The 18215-nt window shown below is 46.8% G+C and overlaps 1 protein-coding gene across 1 annotated transcript in view; it reads left to right on the forward strand.

Moving 5' to 3' along the window:
- Nucleotides 1–16361, forward strand: part of FAM171A1 (family with sequence similarity 171 member A1) — a 147878-nt gene extending 131517 nt beyond the window's left edge. The window contains 4 exon segments of the mRNA XM_032243983.1: nucleotides 8792–8908; nucleotides 11918–12032; nucleotides 13408–14947; nucleotides 14949–16361. Coding sequence (XP_032099874.1) covers nucleotides 8792–8908; nucleotides 11918–12032; nucleotides 13408–14947; nucleotides 14949–15095 — 1919 coding nt within the window. The 3' untranslated portion in view covers nucleotides 15096–16361.
- The last annotated feature ends 1854 nt before the right edge of the window (nucleotides 16362–18215 follow it).

The following is an 18215-nucleotide window of genomic DNA, read 5'->3' on the forward strand; positions in this document are numbered from 1 at the left end:
CCATTGCACTCCAGCCTGGGTAACAAGAGCGAAACTCCGTCCCAAAAAAAAAAAAAGAAAGAAAAATAATTCCAAAGAAGGAAACCTAGCTACTCAAAGCCATAGACTTTAATATGGAAAAAAAGAGGACTACCCCACAATGTCATAAACGTAGAAATTGTCGCAGTTTCTGACATACTGAAGAATGTGCTTTAAGGGCTGATAGCTTTTTATTTTAATGTGATTCTGTGCCGATTTTGTTAAAGCACACAACAACATAGACTTAGGTATTGATAATTCTATATGTACAGTTGATAGAAACTTACAGAGATTATTGCTTAATGCAGATGAAAGCCCAAGGAAGCAAGTCATCTGTTTTCTAGAGAAATCTAGCATGTTCAGGGATCTGGAAAGGCCTATGGTGATGATGGTGATGGTGACAATGAAGATGGTGATGGTGGTACTGACAATGCTGATCATGATGTTGTTGATGATGCATGTTTGCCGTGGATCTGAGAGGTGCGTACCTCTTAAGAAGATTATTCATCAAAAGAGCTAATGCTCACTCCATGCTAATTATTCAGCCGGAGCCATGATAGCCCAAGAGAGCTAGTGATTAGGCAGAGCCCACAGCTGAGAAGTCAAACAACAGCAGGCTTCCCCATCCGAGATCAAACCTGCACCAGCACAGGTGACCTTACCCCGCTTCCTAAATGTTCCCAAATCTTTCACAGTGTGAATGTAGCTGTAGGAGTAGAAATGGCTACACAGTGTGGACTATCAAGTCTTTATTGATAGAACTTTTGGCATTGGGATTTCTGAGTGGCTGTGGAATTTCTTCCCAAGTCCCAGCTTATAGACCTAGTAGAATTCACTCCAGCCTCTTTCTGGAAAACTACGTTCATTAGAATATATTAGCAAGTAATAGAATACCTAGCTACAAGCATTTAAATGACAAGGTCATTTATTGTTTACATGACAATGAAACATGAGGCAGGTGGCTCTAGGATTGCACCAGTGGTTCAGCCATGTCACAGGGACGTTCAGCTCCTCTTCTGTGTCATCCTCAGCGTGTCCTTGGCGCACACGACTAGAAGTGGCAGACTTGGAATTTACATTTAGGATCTGGTCAGTCCAGGGAAGTCATCTGTGTGGGCCATTGACGCTTTATACTGCTGGGTGTTTATCTGCCCAGTATTCTGAGGTCTGATATGCTAACAAATCTCAGTGTAAGCACAGTCGCTCAGGCTGGTGCGGGGTGCACACCTGCAACCCCAGCACCTTAGGAGGCGGAAGAGGCAGGAGGATTACTTGAGCCCAGGTGTTTGCAACCAGCCTGAGCAGCATGGTGAAACATTTAGTAGAGACTTTGTCTCTACCAAAAATACAAAAATTAGCCAGATGTGGTGGTGCACACCTGTAATTCTAGCTACTCAGGAGGCTGAAGTGGGAGGATGGCCTGAGCCCAGGAACCAGAGGTTGCAGTGAGCCAAGATAGCAACACTGCAGTCCAGCCTGGATGACAGAGCAAGACCCAGTCTGTTAAAAAAAAAAAAAATGCTCCTGCTTTGTTCTTGTACTTTGGCTAGCGGGTGTCAGCTCCAGTGATGTTCTGTTAACATGTGAATTTCAGGTATGGGTTTCTTTTCAAAATCAACAGTGCTTGTAATATCAGGTCTGTCTGCTTCTTAAATGTGCCAGCCTCAACCTCCTAGAAAGTCCAGGTAACTCTGATCTCCTTAGGTCAAATTCAAATTAGACACATGTTTTGGGCTCTTTTTCATATTTCAGAGTTCTTTTCTCTTTTGGACGGCCATTTGTTAAATTTTTGAACTCACTTTTCTTTATACTTTGCAAACAAAAGTTGATTTCATTACTGGTTAGTAACCAAGCAGGAAAGCAGCACCCTTGGTGATGTCTGGGAGACTCCATCATATCTCACAGGACACAGCTTTCCCTGCCTGTCATTTGTTGTGTGTAATAATCACTGTAGTTAAATGTAGCTTCCAAACTAAGAATGCATGATTTTTTATACACAGTCAACCTTGCCAGCTGAATGTGTTACTCATTTTTGAAAAATTAGTAAGATATTTCAAGAAGTTGTTTATTCTTGAAAATATCTGAGTCTCCATCGTGTAAGGTATAACACTGAAGAGTGATAATTCAAGGCTGGGCATGGTGACTGATGCCTATAATCCCAATGCTTTGGGAGGCCGAGGCAGGAGGACCCCTTGGATCCAGAAGTTCAAGACCACCCTGGACAACATATTGAGACTCTGTCTTTATAAAAAATACAAAAGTGACTGGGCATGGTAGCATGTACCTGTAGTCTCAGCTACTTGGGAGGCTGTGGTGGGAGGATCCCTTGAGCACAGGAGGTTGAGGCTGCAGTGATTCATGATTACACCACTGCACTCCAGCTGGGTGGCAGAGCAAGACCCAGTCTCAAAAGAAAAAGAGAGAGAGAGAATGACAATTCAGACAAAAACTGATCTGAGAGTGTAGTGTGGAAGAAAACAATTCTGAACTTGGATTTCAAATATCACCATTCCAGCCAGGTACACTGGCCCACACCTTTAATTCCTACACTTTGGGAGGCCGAGGCAGGTGAATCACTTAAGATAAAAAATTCAAGACCAGCCTGGACAAACTGGTGAATCTCCATCTCTACTAAAAATACAAAGAATTAACCAGGTGTGGTGGCAGGTGCCTGTAATCCCAGCTCCTCGGGAGGGTGAAGCAGGAGAATTGCTTGAAACCCAGGAGGCAGAGGGTGCAGTGAGCTGAGATTGCGCCACTGCACTCCAGCCTGGGCAACAGAGTGAGACTCTGTCTCAAAAAATACATACATATATATATATATGTATGTATTTTATATATATATATACATACATATATATATATATATCACTGTTCCATATCTGATTTTATCCTCCTGTCCCTCACACTGCCTGTGTATGTTATTTCAAACACAATTGTAACAAGGCCATGCGTTTCCCAATAGCATACAGCTCCAGGTGGGACACTGGGGGGTGCTTGGTGGTCGCGGAGCAGAGTTGATAACAGAACACTGATAAGTTATAAGGAAGAAGGAAAACGGAAATAAAATGAGGGTAGGTGGAAGCAGTCAGCACAGGAGCGAACAACTTCTGATCCCCACCTCTGTATTCTTAAGGACGTTCATATGCCAGAAGCTAGCATTGTAGTTGATCATAATTATGACCCTGAAGGATCAAGAAAAGTCAAAATTATATTCACATTCACAGGGCAGGAGGAAATGATGCTTTTTAGAATTGTTATAAATGGCCTTTTCAAGTTTTGGCAAAGAGTCAGGTTATATAGAAGAGTAGCTTCCAGACGGTTCAGGAGGTGTCCAGGGGATTGCTATGGTAGAGGTGGTGGAGGCGTGTCTTTACCCTCATGCAGAGAAGCTTACCTTTTATCTGTTTCATATATTAGTTTCCACCTAAGAATCCATTAAAGAGAGAGTTCAAATGCTTTAAAAACTATTTGACAATCAATGATCTAGAAATTTCAGTAATGCTGAATTTTATTCCTTGATGCTGCCAGAGAGATCACCCTGTAACCTTCAAACACATGCAGTCGTGATAATAGCCCCGGCCTTAGGCATTGGTTGGACCAGAGAGGCACATATCATGGTCCAGCCAACTCCTAAAATGGCTGCTGCACGACCAGGTTGTGCGCAGCTGCTGCAGTGCGGCTTCTGTAGGAAGAAGCCTGGGTTTCTGGGGCAGGGCAGGAGGAGGCTGTAGGGTCCTGCTTGCCTTCACCACACGATCTTGCCTTGAGTTGCAAGTCCCAGCAGCTGCCTCAGCTGCCTGCTTGTGTGCTTGTGCACAGGACACTGAGGGGTAAGTGGTAAGCCCCTGAAAAAGGCTGGGAAGGGCGGAAAGAGAAGCTCAGGGAGAAGTGGGCTTGAGCAGATAGCCCAGCTGGGCTGCTGTCACGACATTAGGACCTGCTGTCTGTCAGACCCTGAGGAGAGAGGCTCAAGCAGGACAGCCCTCTGGGTGGATGTCCTCACCCAGGAGCATCCTGAGGCCTCCACACCCAGGAGCAGGTGGGCCAACTTGAGGGGCCTTGCAGTGGAGCTTTCTTTGGTCCGTGCAGTAGGAGCAACCTGGTTCCTCCCTTGCTGTATCTCAGCAGTACCCGAGCCTCCCACCACGTGATGAAAGGACACCCTTCCTGGTGGCAGCACCCAGTGATCTTATATTCAACAGAAGAGACTTTGCAGAGGTCTATGTGCTCTGTCATCTGATATCACCAATAAAGAATGCCAGCCCTGGTGCCCACTGCTCCACTGGGGAAACTGTCTGCATCCCACAGTGGCATCAGGATTCCCACCATGAGAAGCATGTGTTTCTAGTACACAATTCACTAATTCCCGTACTCCCTGTAGCTTATTTCCTTCCACAAAACACGGAAGGCTTAAAATGCTTTTGCCAGTAACAGCACGATTGCTGAATCCCCAGACAGCATTGCACTGTAGCCACGGTAGACTCTTCCACAGCTGGTTCTGTTCCCTTTAGTTTGAAAGGGCAGCATCCCAAGCCTGGTCACACTGCCATGGAGATATCCTTCCCTGCCAACCGCACCCAGCCTTTCACAGGTTACTGGTTATTATTTTTTTTATTGCACCTGTAGCTTCCACTCATTCTGAAGTTCTCTGGAGTTCCTACTCTATGCATATCTCTAGGTGCTGAGAAGACAAAAGGAACACAAGACACAGGCCACGCCTAAGAAAGGAGATAAGACCTAGGACCACTGGCTAGCCACTGAAGGCACCCTGTGTTTTTGGCAGATGGATGACACAGTAACACTTGCCCAAGATGTGCTGGGACATGGAAGACCATGTGGTCTAGAAAGGCCTCTGGAAGAACAATGGATTTGATTTGAATCTTGCAAGACTGGGTAGATTTTTGGAAGAGAGAAAAACTATATGAGGTTGGAGCTACACTTGCTGGCAAACGTCAGACTTGGGTAGAAATGCGCATTGCGAAGACTGCTTGGAAGGAACTGAATGGGGGGTTGGGGATTGTATTAGTCCTTTTTCATGCTGCTGATAAAGACATACCTGAGACTGGGAAATGTATAAAGAAAAAGAGGTTTAACGGACTCAGTTCCACATGGCTGGGGAGGCCTCACGATGGTGGCAGAAGGCAAAAGGCGCATCTTACATGGTGAGAGGCAAGAGAGAAAACTTGTAAAGAGAACCCCCCTTATAAAACCATCAAACCTCTTGAGACTTATTCACTATCACATGAACAGCATGGGAAAGACCCGCCCCCATGATTCAGTTATCTCCCCTCGAGTCCCTCCCACTGCAGGCAGGAGTTGTGGGAGCTACAATTCAAGATGAGATCTGGGTGGGGACACAACCAAACCATATCGGGTAGAAGAGAGGAAGGAGATAGGAGAAGCTCCGACCACGTGTGCCTCTGTTTCCAGGTCCCCCATGGCCTCCTGCAGCAAATGGGGAGTGAAGCCCATCGAAGATGGATGCCAAGCTCCTTTCCAGCCCAGACGCTGCTGCTCCGTCCTCTTCACCCGAGGCCTCTGTGCTCCCAACCCCAAAGGTCATCCATACCCACCACACCAGGCCTTTGTGCACACTGATCCCTGGGCAGAATGTTCTCCTCCTCTTTCTCCTGACTTTCACCCTGCCCCATCCCTCCCCATCACTGACAGCCCCTGCCTGTTCATCAAAACTACTCATCCATCCCACGCCTTCTACATCCGCCCCAGGTAGAGCCGTTCCCTCACTGACTCTCAAGGCAGCTGTGTCTTCTTCAGTCGGTAGTCTTTCTGGCCTCCCCCAGCACCTCTGCTGGACTGTGGGTCTTCCAGAGTGAACTTGGGGACTCATTAGGCAGATGGGGTCTGTATATGTGGTCGCCCACAAGGCTTGCCCCAAATGTAATGCGGAGGGTTCTTTTTGTTTTTGTTTTTCGAGCTGGAGTCTTGCTTTGTCACTGCATTTTGGTATACAGTGGCACAATCTTGGCTTGCTTCAACCTCTGCCTCCCAGGTTCAAGTAATTCTCCTGCCTCAGCCTCCCATAGTTGCTGGGATTACAGGCACCCACCACCACACCCAGCTAATTTTTTTATTTTTAGTAGAGGTGGGGTTTTACCATGTTGCTCAGACTGGTCTCAAACTCCAGACTGCGAATGATCCACTGCCCTCAGCCTCCCAAAGTGCTGGGATTACAGGCGTGAGCCACTGCGCCCAGCCAGTGTGGAGGTATTTTATAAAGTCTGTTTCAATTGACTATGGTGTGTTGTAGAAGGGAAAGGCAACTTGGGGAGAAAGGCGGGAGAAAGGCAGGAGAAAGACAGGCGTGCACTCATGAACGAGCGGGACTTAAACTCAGCTTCCAGCTCTCACCTCTGGGTCCGGTTTAGGCTAACCCAGAATCTGCTGTGACAAGCAGTGACTCAAGAATCTAATGTGGGGAAAACAGCAAACCAAAGAATGCACAGCCATTTCCTGGCTGATGCAGAGAGGCTGAGAGCATCACTATAGGCCAGCTTTGGGGAGGGGATCCGATGTGTAAGTCATGAGCTGAACAAGCGCCGAGCCCGGAGCAGGACTAGAAGCAGTCGCAGACATTCTCTACCTTCGGGGAAACTTTCTTACCATCAGAAAAACCCTTTTTCTTACTTTTAAAAATTGTTTTTTGTAGAGATGGGGTGTCACTCTGTTGCCTAGGCTGGTCTCAAATTCCTGGCTTCAAGTGATCCTCCTGTCTTCGCCTCCCAAAGTGCTGGGATTACAGACATGAGCCACCATGCCCGGCCCCTTTTCCTCAGTGTGTCAAATGTCTTACGTTGTTGCTCCCTTAGTACAGTAGCCCTGTAGGACAAGGTGATCTCTACGAGGGTGTGCTTTGGGAAATGGACCAGAACCGCGCATCCCCAGCCCTCATACCCGTTTGCAAAACCTTGCTTACATTCTGCTCTTTCTGAAGCCCAAGCCCGCTGCTGGCGCAGTGATCCATCCTGTGTCATGGGAATGCAGGGATGCCAAGCCCTCACTGATGCCCGACCTCTCCCACCTGCCCCCTGTGTGCCGCTGGCATGTGAGCAGAGGAGTGGCTGCCAGGGGAGACATCACCAAGGGTATCTTTCCACCCACTGCATTCGAATGTTGCTATGGCAACTGATAAGGCCTCAAAGCAGCCCACGTGTTGTTTCTTTCTTCAGGGGGGGAAAAATCGACTACTGCCACCTCTGCATGAGGTGCGTAGCTAAGAAAGGCAAGCATTTGGGTAGAATACAGTCACGCATCACAGGATGATGATTGGCTCGACGAACTGCATATACCATGGTGATCTCATAAGGCTATAATTCTGTATTTGTACGGTACCTTTTCTATGTTTAGATACACAGATACTTCCCATTGTGTTACGGTTGCCTACGGTGTTCAGTGCAGCCACATGATGTATGGGTTTGCAGCCTAGGAGCAATGGGCTAGACCATGTAGTTCAGGTGTGTAGGAGGCGGTACCATCTAGGTTTGCATAAGGCCACTCTGTGATGTTGGCACAGTGAGGAACAATGAATTTTCAGAATGCATCCCTGTTAAATGACACATCCCTGCCTTTGGTGCGCAGCTGGTCTGTTTAGGCCTTCGTGCCACAGGGCTGCCCATGTGGCCATTGCAGACGGAGATGATTATAGGAGGGAGGTGAGCTGCACAGAAGTCCTGTGTATGCTGCTACATTCCATGCTGGTAGGTCGGGGTGGGTGCACATGGGCCGTGTAGAGGTTCGCCCAGCCTCTCCCTTGCCTTCTGCCCACAGCTGCCATTGCAGGCCTCAGAGCAAGGCTCTCTGCAAGTGAGCCCAGTAGAAGGCACCCATTTTTGGCTGGAAAATAGCCCAACAACCTTGGGCAAGTTCATCCTCTTCAATGAGTCTGCTCCTAGAAACTTCACAAAGTGAAAATGTAGTCAAATGCTGGGAATCAAATTTCTAGGAAATGCAGCACGATACAGCAGAAGAAATAGAACAGCCCTGAGGTCAGGCGGCCCCAGGTTCTGTTGCCACTCTGCCCTCTGCCACCAAGAGGCCTTGGAAAAGTCAGCTCACCAGTCTTCAGTGTTGTGGTGTGAATTATAGACAGCATCTGATAAGACACATATGCTGCAAATAGCTGGTGCGTAGCACGTGCTCCTTACTCTCAAATGCTAGCTAAATGAATAACTGGAAGATACAGCAGAGACCTTGACTTATGTGGCGTTTCCCCACATTGGAACAAACTGGAAGCTTTTTAAAAATGCTCACTGAAGCCAGGGTTACTGGGTCAGAATTTGCAAAGATGGGATCAAGGGATCCATTTTTTCAAAACACCCCTAGGTAATTCTGATATAGCCAGTCTGCAATTGTGGATAGGAAATTTGCTGAAGGACAAAGAGCATGAACAGAACCAGATTTCCCCCTCTCTTTTCACTCTCACCGGCCCCCATCATGCTGCCTTTATTCTGCTCCTGAGCTTCCAAAGACTTCTGCTAAAAGCATCTGTGTTTGGAAGGAGGGGTGTTTGATAAAGTGGCTGAAAGTAATTGAATTGAGAAGGCAAAGGAATAGTAAAGTTGCTCATCTCTCCCTGAAGGGAAATTGAAGACCTTCTCCAGAAAGCTGTCTGGGATCCCTAGAGGACACTTTGGCCATCTTGGTTATCTTAAAGGTCATAAACATGACATTTAAGATGACTTTTACAATATGCTTAAGCCTTACCAAGGAGCTTGGTATGCTTGTGGCTAATATCTCTTTCTCAATTCCACAGGAACGTGGCTAAAGAGCGGTCTGGGTCTTGTGCACCAGGAAGGCAGCCAGCTGACGTGGACGTACATTGCCCCCCAGCTGGGGTACTGGGTGGCCGCCATGTCCCCTCCCATCCCAGGTAACACGGAGCCAACACTTGCAGTGATGCGGATCAGTTGCCTTGGTCTTTGAGGGTTCGAGCTAAGTATGCTTCTGAAAACAACTTCAGCAGTTGACAACAGTTAGTAAGAGATCACGCCTTATTCAAAAATGGTTAAAAGTCTGAAGATGAAATACTGTCAAGAAGGTATTTCACGGGAGTGGGGGACTTCTGGTTGGACATTTTCCATCTAGGGTAAGAATAATGCATAGAAAATAGTCTTGTGGGCCTGTTTTGTTCAGACAGCTGCCATAGGGAATTCTTCATCAAAAGCCCACAGAGACCAGCAAGACCTCCTCCCTAATTCCTGAAACAGCTGTGGCCTGGTGTAGGCGCACATGTAGGGAAAAGCATGCCACAGAGCTGCTAGCAGGAAGTCACCACTGGGGGCAAAAAGGTTGGTGCGCATTTCCAAAAAGGCTTAAATGCAAACCAGTTGCTTTATATCTAAGAGAATCTTCCCCTTTGGTCTAGGTTATGTGCCTTAAGGCATATCTTCAGAATGTGACTAATGGTTTATTTTTTAACCTATACTACCCTCATAAGTATTCTAGAATTGTTTGTGGGTTTTTTTTTTTCAAAATAGTCATCTCAAGAAAATTATTTCCAGCAATGGTTGTGTTGCTTAAGCTGACTTTAGAATCTATATTACTTGGACCACCTTCCGCCTTCATTAGTGAATCTCTTCCCTGGTTGCAAATCTTTATGATTTTTTCTTTTAAACACATCTGAAAGTCATGCACATTCAAGACTAGTGAATAAACTAGGTGACTGAGCTAGGTCAAAATGTGCTGTGATTAAAAGGTGTCTCTTGCAAATGAACCAAGAAGGCAGTTCTAAAATGAAAGCTCAAATACTTTAGTAATGGAATTATCACTGGAATTAGCACTTAGACTCACAAATTAACTGACTTGATGGAGGTCTTTGCTAAACAGGTGTCAAAAAATGTGTCACGTTGACTTTATATCCCTTTATAAGAACATTTATAAGAACTTTATAAGAACATTTACATTTCACATCTGTTTTAAAAGTAATGTGTTTCCCCTGCTGGTATTGTTTTTATAGTGACATAAGCATGAACCACGTACAGAAATGCCCATTCTCTGAATCTGAAATACATAGATTATGACTGAAGAGGAATAAATGAAGGAAAAGAAACTTAAGTACCAAAATAAATGCCACAAAGCCCATTTTAAAGTGAACTTTAATTTTTAATTTTAAATGTATTTCAAACAGTCTCAGCTGTCAGTTTTCCCATCATGCCGTAGATTAGTCTATGCTTTTGCTTTCTTTGTGTGTTTTGGTATTGTTGTTGTTGTTGTTATTTGTTTTTTAGAGACGGAGTTTCACTCTTGTTGCCCAGGCTGGAGTGCAATGGTATGATCTCGGCTCATTGCAACCTCCGCCTCCTGGGTTCAAGCAATTCTCCTGCCTCAGCTTCCGGAGTAGCTGAGATTACAGGTGCCTACCACCACCTGGCTAATTTTTGTATTTTAGTAGAGATGGAGTTTTCACCATGTTGGTCAGGCTGGTCTCAAACTTCTGACCTCAGATTATCCACCTGCCTTGTCCTCCCAAAATGCTGGGATTATAGACGTAAGCCACCGGGTCTGACCAGTATATGCTTTTGTAAGGCAGGATGAAGGAACTGCCAGTTGTAGGTCCCCCTGAGAGCTTCCTACCAGTGAAGGAAGAGACTCAAAGCTATGAAAAGCATACACAGGCCAGGGCAGGGTAGCTCGTATCTGTAATCCTCACACTTTGGGAGGTAAGGTAGGAGGATCTCTTGAGCCCAGAAGCTCAAGACCAGCCTGGGCAATATAGCAAGACTTCATCTCTAAAAAAAAATTTGTTTTAATTAGCCAGGGATGGTAGCGTTTACCTGTAATCCCAGCTACTTGAGAGGCTGAGGCAGGAGGATCCCTTGAGCCCAGTAGTTCGAGGCTGCAGTGAGTTATGATCATGTCACTGCACTCCAGCCTGGGTGACAGAGTGAGACCCCATCTCAAAAATACCACAAAGCATACCCAGCACAGCCCCTGAGGGTATTCAATGTGGGATACGTATGTCAGCCATCTCACAACCCACCTTTATTAAAATAAATTACGCTAATATTGGGCTTTCATGAACTCACCGGCAACAAGAAAATAATTTCGGTTATGTTCCTAAATTACCTGTTTAAAAAGGAATTGAAGTATAGCTGTGAATTTTATAAAGAATTGCACTGTTCGACTGGGCATGGTGGCTCACACCCATAATCTCAGCACTTTAGGAGGCCATGGCAAGCGGATCCCCTGAGGTCAGGAGTTTGAGACCAGCCTGACCAACATGGAGAAACCCCGTCTCTACTAAAAATACAAAATTAGCCAGGCGTGGTGGCGCATGACTATAACCTCAGCTACTTGGGAGGCTGAGGCAGGTGGCTTGAACTCAGGAGTTAAGGCCAGCTTGGGCAACATAGTGAGAGCACTGACTCTAAAAAATATATACAAAAATTAGCCGGATGTGGTGGTGCATGCCTGTAGTCCCAGCTATTTGGGAGGCTGAGACAGGAGGATCGATTGAGCTTCTGAGGTCGAGGCAACAGTGAGCCATGATTACATCACTGCGCTCCAGCCTTGGTGACAGAATGAGACCCTGTCTCAAAACAGAATAAAAATAAAATAAAAAGGTCATGTATTTCAAATGCAACAAATGCTACTAAGTGAGGCGTGCCTCTCCTCTTGGGAGGGGCCCTTGACATAACCACATCTTGTTTTTGAGTATTCAAAGCACTCCTGGCCGTGGGAGCTTGCATGCTAGTCATGCTAATCATTAATGCAATGCTGCTGGAACCCCAAATGCATTGATCCGAGGGTGTTTTCCTCTGACCACTGCTCTATGCCCCAGCCAAGAAGAGTGAACACAAGACACTGTGTTCTCAATGAATGATCCTGATTTTGAGTTACAGGTGTTCAAAACTCTAAATGCCATTTTCTGACCTTCCAGGTCCGGTTGTAACGCAGGACATTACCACGTATCACACGGTGTTTCTTTTGGCCATTTTAGGAGGAATGGCTTTCATACTTTTGGTTTTGCTGTGTCTCCTTTTATATTATTGCAGGTAAAGTGTTACCATTTTGGCAATATCATTTTTAATTTAGAATTTCCTGGACAGTTGATACTTAGAAGCATTGATATGGAGGTGGGTTTCTTTAATTTTTCTAAATTGAAGTACTTTTTCTTCCATGAAAAAGTATCTAAGAAGTCACATTTGTGATCTAACTTGACAAACAGAATGTGTAGAGCATGCTGGGTGGATAACATTGCTTAGAAGGGGAATTATGAAAAAGAGTTTAACAATAATCATATGATTTATTCAGCATATTCCTAAACGCTGGTTAAGAGATGATATTCTCAAGAACAAAGCAGAACTCTTCTTATTTGGGCCGGGCACAGTGGCTCATGCCTGTAGTCCCAGCACTTTAGGAGGCTGAGGAGGTCTGATCACATGAGGTCAGAAGTTCAAGAGCAGCCTGGCCAATACGGCGAAACCCCATTTCTACCAAAAATACAAAAATTAGCTGGGCATGGTGGCACATGCCTATAATCCCAGCTACTCAGGAGGCTGAGGCAGAAGAATCGCTTGAACCCGGGAGGCAGAGGTGGCAGTGAGCCAAGATCATGCCACTGCACTCTAGCCTCAGCAACAGAGTGAGACTCTGTCTCAAAAAAAAACGAACTCTTCTTATTTGGATACTCTGTTTGTTGAGTTTGCAAGAATATTTCTTGGGTAACTCCTTTGAAATAAGTAACTTCGCTTATAAAAGCCTCTAAGGTTAGCCATTTTAAAAGGCATTATAGAGGAAAATTGTATTTTTTAAAATGCAAAGTATTTTAGTCACACTTGACACTCTTTTAATAACTTGGTGACTTTTATAAGTCATAGAAAATGTATGTCATACATTTAATTCATTTAGGCAAAGGGCTCTCCAGACAGTAAAAGATGAAATCTCTGGATTATCCTACTCTGGGTTAAAATAAGGATAAGGGCCAGGCATGGTGGCCTAGAACTTTGGGAGGCCAAGCAGGGGAGGACTGCTTGAGGCCAGGAGTTTAAGATCGACCTGGCAACACAGGGAGACCCCATCTCTACGAAAACTAAAACATCAAAAATTAGCTGGGCATGATGGCGTGTGCCTGTGGTCCCAGCTACTTGGGAGGCTGAGGTGGGAGGATCACTTGAGACCAGGAGGTTGAGGCTGTAGTGGGCTCTGATCATACCACTGCACTCCAACCTGGGTGACAGAGCAAGACACTGTCTCAAAAAAAAGAAAAAAAGAATAGGGTGTGGGGTGAGAAGGCTTCTGGCTGCTGATGACTTGTTTTGTCTTGTTTCTCCCTGTGGAAATTGAGGATTAGGATTTTACCTGAAACTTGAAACTTTTCCATTGTGAGAATCACTAATCTCTGGGTTTGGATTGTGTCTCTGGTCACAGGAGGAAGTGCTTGAAACCTCGTCAGCACCACAGAAAACTGCAGCTCCCTGCAGCACTGGAGAGTTCCAAAAGAGACCAGTCCACATCCATGTCACACATCAACTTGCTGTTTTCGCGCCGAGCGTCAGAATTCCCTGGCCCGCTGTCCGTCACCAGCCACAGCCGCCCCGAGGCCCCAGGCACAAAGGAGCTGGTGAGTGGGGTCCATTTGGAAATGCTGTCTCCAGGCGGCGAGGGGGACCTGCACACCCCCATGCTGAAGCTCTCCTACAGCACCTCCCAGGAATTTAGCTCCCGGGAGGAGCTCCTCTCTTGCAAGGAAGAAGATAAAAGCCAGATCTCCTTTGATAACCTCACACCAAGTGGGACGCTGGGGAAAGACTACCATAAGTCAGTGGAGGTTTTTCCCTTAAAGTCAAGAAAATCTATAGAAAGAGAAGGCTACGAGTCCCCGGGCAACAATGACTACAGGGCTAGTTACAACACCGTACTCTCACAGCCTTTATTTGAAAAGCAGGACAGAGAAGCTCCGGCCTCCACGGGAAGCAAACTCACCATTCAGGACCATCTGTATCCCGCACCTTCATCTCCTGAGAAAGAACAGCTGCTGGACCGCAGACCCACTGAATGTATGATGTCGCGATCCGTAGATCACCTCGAGAGACCCACCTCCTTCCCACGGCCTGGCCAGTTGATCTGCTGCAGCTCTGTCGACCAGGTCAATGACAGCGTCTACAGGAAAGTGCTGCCCGCCTTGGTCATCCCGGCCCATTATATGAAACTCCCCGGGGACCACTCCTATGTCAGCCAGCCTCTGGTCGTCCCGGCTGATCAGCAGCTTGAAATAGAAAGACTCCAGGCCGAGCTGTCCAACCCCCATGCCGGGATCTTCCCACACCCGTCCTCGCAGATCCAGCCCCAGCCCCTGTCTTCCCAGGCCATCTCTCAGCAGCACCTGCAGGACACGGGTACCCGCGAGTGGAGCCCTCAGAACGCATCCATGTCAGAGTCCCTCTCCATCCCAGCTTCTCTGAACGATGCGGCTTTGGCTCAGATGAACAGTGAGGTGCAGCTCCTGACGGAAAAGGCGCTGATGGAGCTCGGGGGTGGGAAGCCGCTTCCGCACCCCCGGGCGTGGTTCGTCTCCTTGGATGGCAGATCCAACGCTCACGTTAGACATTCGTACATTGATCTCCAAAGAGCTGGAAGGAACGGAAGTAATGATGCCAGCTTGGACTCTGGCGTAGATATGAATGAACCAAAATCATCCCGGAAGGGAAGGGGAGATGCTTTGTCTCTGCAGCAGAACTACCCGCCCGTCCAGGAGCACCAGCAGAAGGAGCCGCGGGCCCCAGACAGCACAGCCTACACGCAGCTCGTGTACGTGGACGACGTGGAGCAGAGTGGCAGCGAGTGTGGGACCACGGTCTGTACCCCTGAGGACAGTGCCCTGCGATGCTTGTTGGAGGGGTCGAGTCGGAGAAGTGGCGGCCAGCTGCCCAGCCTGCAGGAAGAGACTACCAAACGGACTGCGGACGCCCCCCCCGGGGCCAGCAGCCAGCCCCCACCAGAGAAGATCTGCCCACGAGGAAGAAGAAGACGATGATGACGATGACCAAGGAGAAGACAAGAAAAGCCCCTGGCAGAAACGGGAGGAGAGGCCCCTGATGGCGTTTAACATCAAATGAGCTATCGCAGAGCCCCCTGACTGGAATATAAAATTGCCAAATATCCTTTCTCATGGAAGCGCGTACCTGTTCGTGGAGGAGACAGAACGGCAGCCCCGCCGTGGGACGGACGTGGACGTTGACTGCATTACCATTTGCTATGTAAATGTTCGAAAGAAATTAAAGTTATTGCTCGGAATAAAGGATGACTTTGGCGGATGTCGCCCCTGCCGGGAGGTGGCTAAACATGTGTCCGAATGTCCTTCGGGGGACTTGACGTATCCACCACCGGGGACATTGAGAAGCCGCACGTGATGTCACTACACTCTCACGATCACCTCAGTTCTCCCTCCAATTCTGGGAACAGATGAAACTCTTTTTGCATCGCTTGAATCCGTTTTTATCTCAATGATCCTACTGTGAAGCTGTCATTGCGAACTTAGGTTGGCACGCAGTGTCTCAAGGTATGCGTTCTCTCAAAGGAAAGCTATGCACCGCTGCTTCGTTGTCTGATTTTGCTTCGACTCCGCTTTGGTTAGGTTGCGTTTGGGGGTTTGCCTTTTTTTGTTGTCGCCTAAATGCAGTTTGGTTGTAAAGACTTGATTCCTTTGTGTTCATCTGTTCCGCCTCTCCGCGGTTCATTTCAGTGTCTCCCTTCAGGAACTGCTGAGTGTCCTCTCTTAACATCCAAGCCTTTTAATGAAATCATACTGAAATTTGTATCAGCTAAGAGTCCTCCAGTCCCGGTCCCATTAACTCCAAGTGCCTTTTTTACAGTGACGACAGACAGTCCCTCACTTTTTGTTGTTGTTGGTTTTCTTAACCCCTTTAATGGAACTGCCTGAATTTTATAAAGTTATTAAAGGATGTCCCTTTTTCTTTAAACTGCATGCTGCCAAGTGCCATTTGGGGCCAGCATCCTCATTTCAACACAGTGTGCTCTCTAGTTATCATGGGTAATGTGGGTTCTGTTTAGCGGAGATAGACTAGAGGGCACTTTGGAGATGCCCTTCACTGTTCCATCCCTGTGGCACCGTCATGGTTTTATGGCTGTTTGTATATACGGTTACGTATTAACTCTGGAATCCTATGGGCTGATCTTGCTCACCCAACGTGGGAGTCTGGATTGAGCAAGTGGGCTGAATGTGACTATTAAAAAAAAAAATTAAAAAAAAATCTTATGTACTATCCAAAAGTGCCAGAATGACTCTTCTGTGCATTCTTCTTAAAGAGCTGCTTGGTTATCCAAAAATGAAAATTCAAAATAAACTCAGAAGAAAAGGAAAACTGTCTTTGTGGTCATTTGAATTCATTCTCAGCCATTATCTGTTTCAAAGTTGTTATTAAGACTGTCAGGTCGAGCATGGTGAATCACACCTGTAATCCCAGCACTTTGGGAGGCCTAAGCGGGAGGCTCACTTGAGCTCAGGATTTGAGACCCCGTGTCTAATTTTTTTTTAATTAGCTGGCCGCAGTGGCTCATGCCTGTAGTCCTCGCTACTTGAGAGGCTGAGGTGGGAGGATCACTTAAGCCCAGGAGGTGGAGGCTGCAGTGGCCATGATCACACCACTGCACTCCAATCTGAGTGAGAGAGCAGATACTGTTTCAAAAAAAAACACACAAAAAAAAATAAAACAGTCTTTGTCATTGTTTTCTTGGTGGCAGTCTGAAATGCAGTTGTCAGACTTGCATTTAAAGACCCACCACTAGCTGGGCATGGTGGTGGGCACCTGTAATCTCAGCTACACGGAGGCTGAGGCAGGAGAATCACTTGAACCCAGGAGGTGGAGGTTGCAGTGAGCCGAGATCAGGTCCAGCCTGGGAGACAGAGCGAAACTGTCTCAAAAAAAAAAAAAAAATGACCCACAACCTACACACCCAGGAATTTCCTCTAGGGTTAAAATCTATAAAACTCCACCTTTGTCTTTAGTTTTGTTCAAGAGCACCAAATAACATTTTGCTTTGTTTCAGGTAAAGAGGGATGTCTGCACTTTCCAAGAATCTGATGTTTTATGGTTAGTATTGATCCATCTTGGAAGAGCTTCAAGAAGATACCGTTAGAATGACCAGAATCCTCCCAGATGTGTAAAACTATTCATCAAAGTAAAACCATTAATGGAGGTGTTGGGACATAGACTAGCTAAAATAAATTAAGCCACCTATGTTTACAGTCAACAAAATCAGTATTTGTGAATTCCACGCAGGCAGAAAACTAATCATGGTGGTTTTAATTATTTTCATTCTTTAGGTGGTGATGTCGAATATTTGGCCTTTAAGGGGAAAAATTGTTGAGAAGATCCTTGACAGTGGGACAGCTAACCAGATGGGAGCCTGGGGGGCTAAGGAATGAGGCGTCCTTTGCTCAGGAGTGGACATCCCACCAGCAGGTGGCAGGGGCATCCTTGCAGGCTTGGCTGAGATTGCAGGGAGAAGGCATTGGTCACCGCCCCTGAAAAGAAAAAGGAAGTTGCCCCTCCAGGGAAGTCCAGGGCCAGACCTCGGTGAGGAGGGGTGATGGAGGAAGTGCTGGAAGACCTCTCTGCTGTCACTGACCCCAGTCCTTTGCTTTAAGGTTGCTGCCAATGGAATCACCTCCTTAAAACATCAGTTTCAGAGAAGAGCCTCGTTTAATGCATGTTACCTGGGAAAGTGAGGTAGCACATTAACTGTAAGTGCTGATCCTGAGAGATCTGGCAGGAAGATGGGGGTGGAGAAGGCTGCTTTGCTAACTTCTGATTAGGTGAGGCTCACCTGGATGGCCCCGATGTATTAAGCAGCCAGCATCAGTCACAACATGCCGTGTGCCTAGGACGACAAGCAGGTAGGTTTGCAAAAGGAGAACTGGGTCCACTGAAGATTTTTATTGCATTTTAACCGTTGTCCAAACTGGGGCTCAGGGGTTCTCATTTTCTCAGGGTGCCAGCGCTGATCACTAGAGTGGAAATCTCTGGATGTAGCACCGTGGCTGCAGACTTTACACATTCATCTTCTCTCCCCTTGGAGGATGGGAGGGTGAACATAGTATTCCAAATCAGTTACAAGGTCTGAAGGACCTAAGCCGTCAAAGGCATCTTGCTCCTGCCCCCTAGTGGTGAGATTTCCCTACCTGTGACAGTTTAGTCCTGACACACAGCTCCCCA

The sequence above is a fragment of the Sapajus apella genome, unplaced genomic scaffold (assembly GCF_009761245.1).
Source record: "Sapajus apella isolate SASKATOON/1434 unplaced genomic scaffold, GSC_monkey_1.0 scaffold53, whole genome shotgun sequence".
Classification (NCBI taxonomy): domain Eukaryota; kingdom Metazoa; phylum Chordata; class Mammalia; order Primates; family Cebidae; genus Sapajus; species Sapajus apella.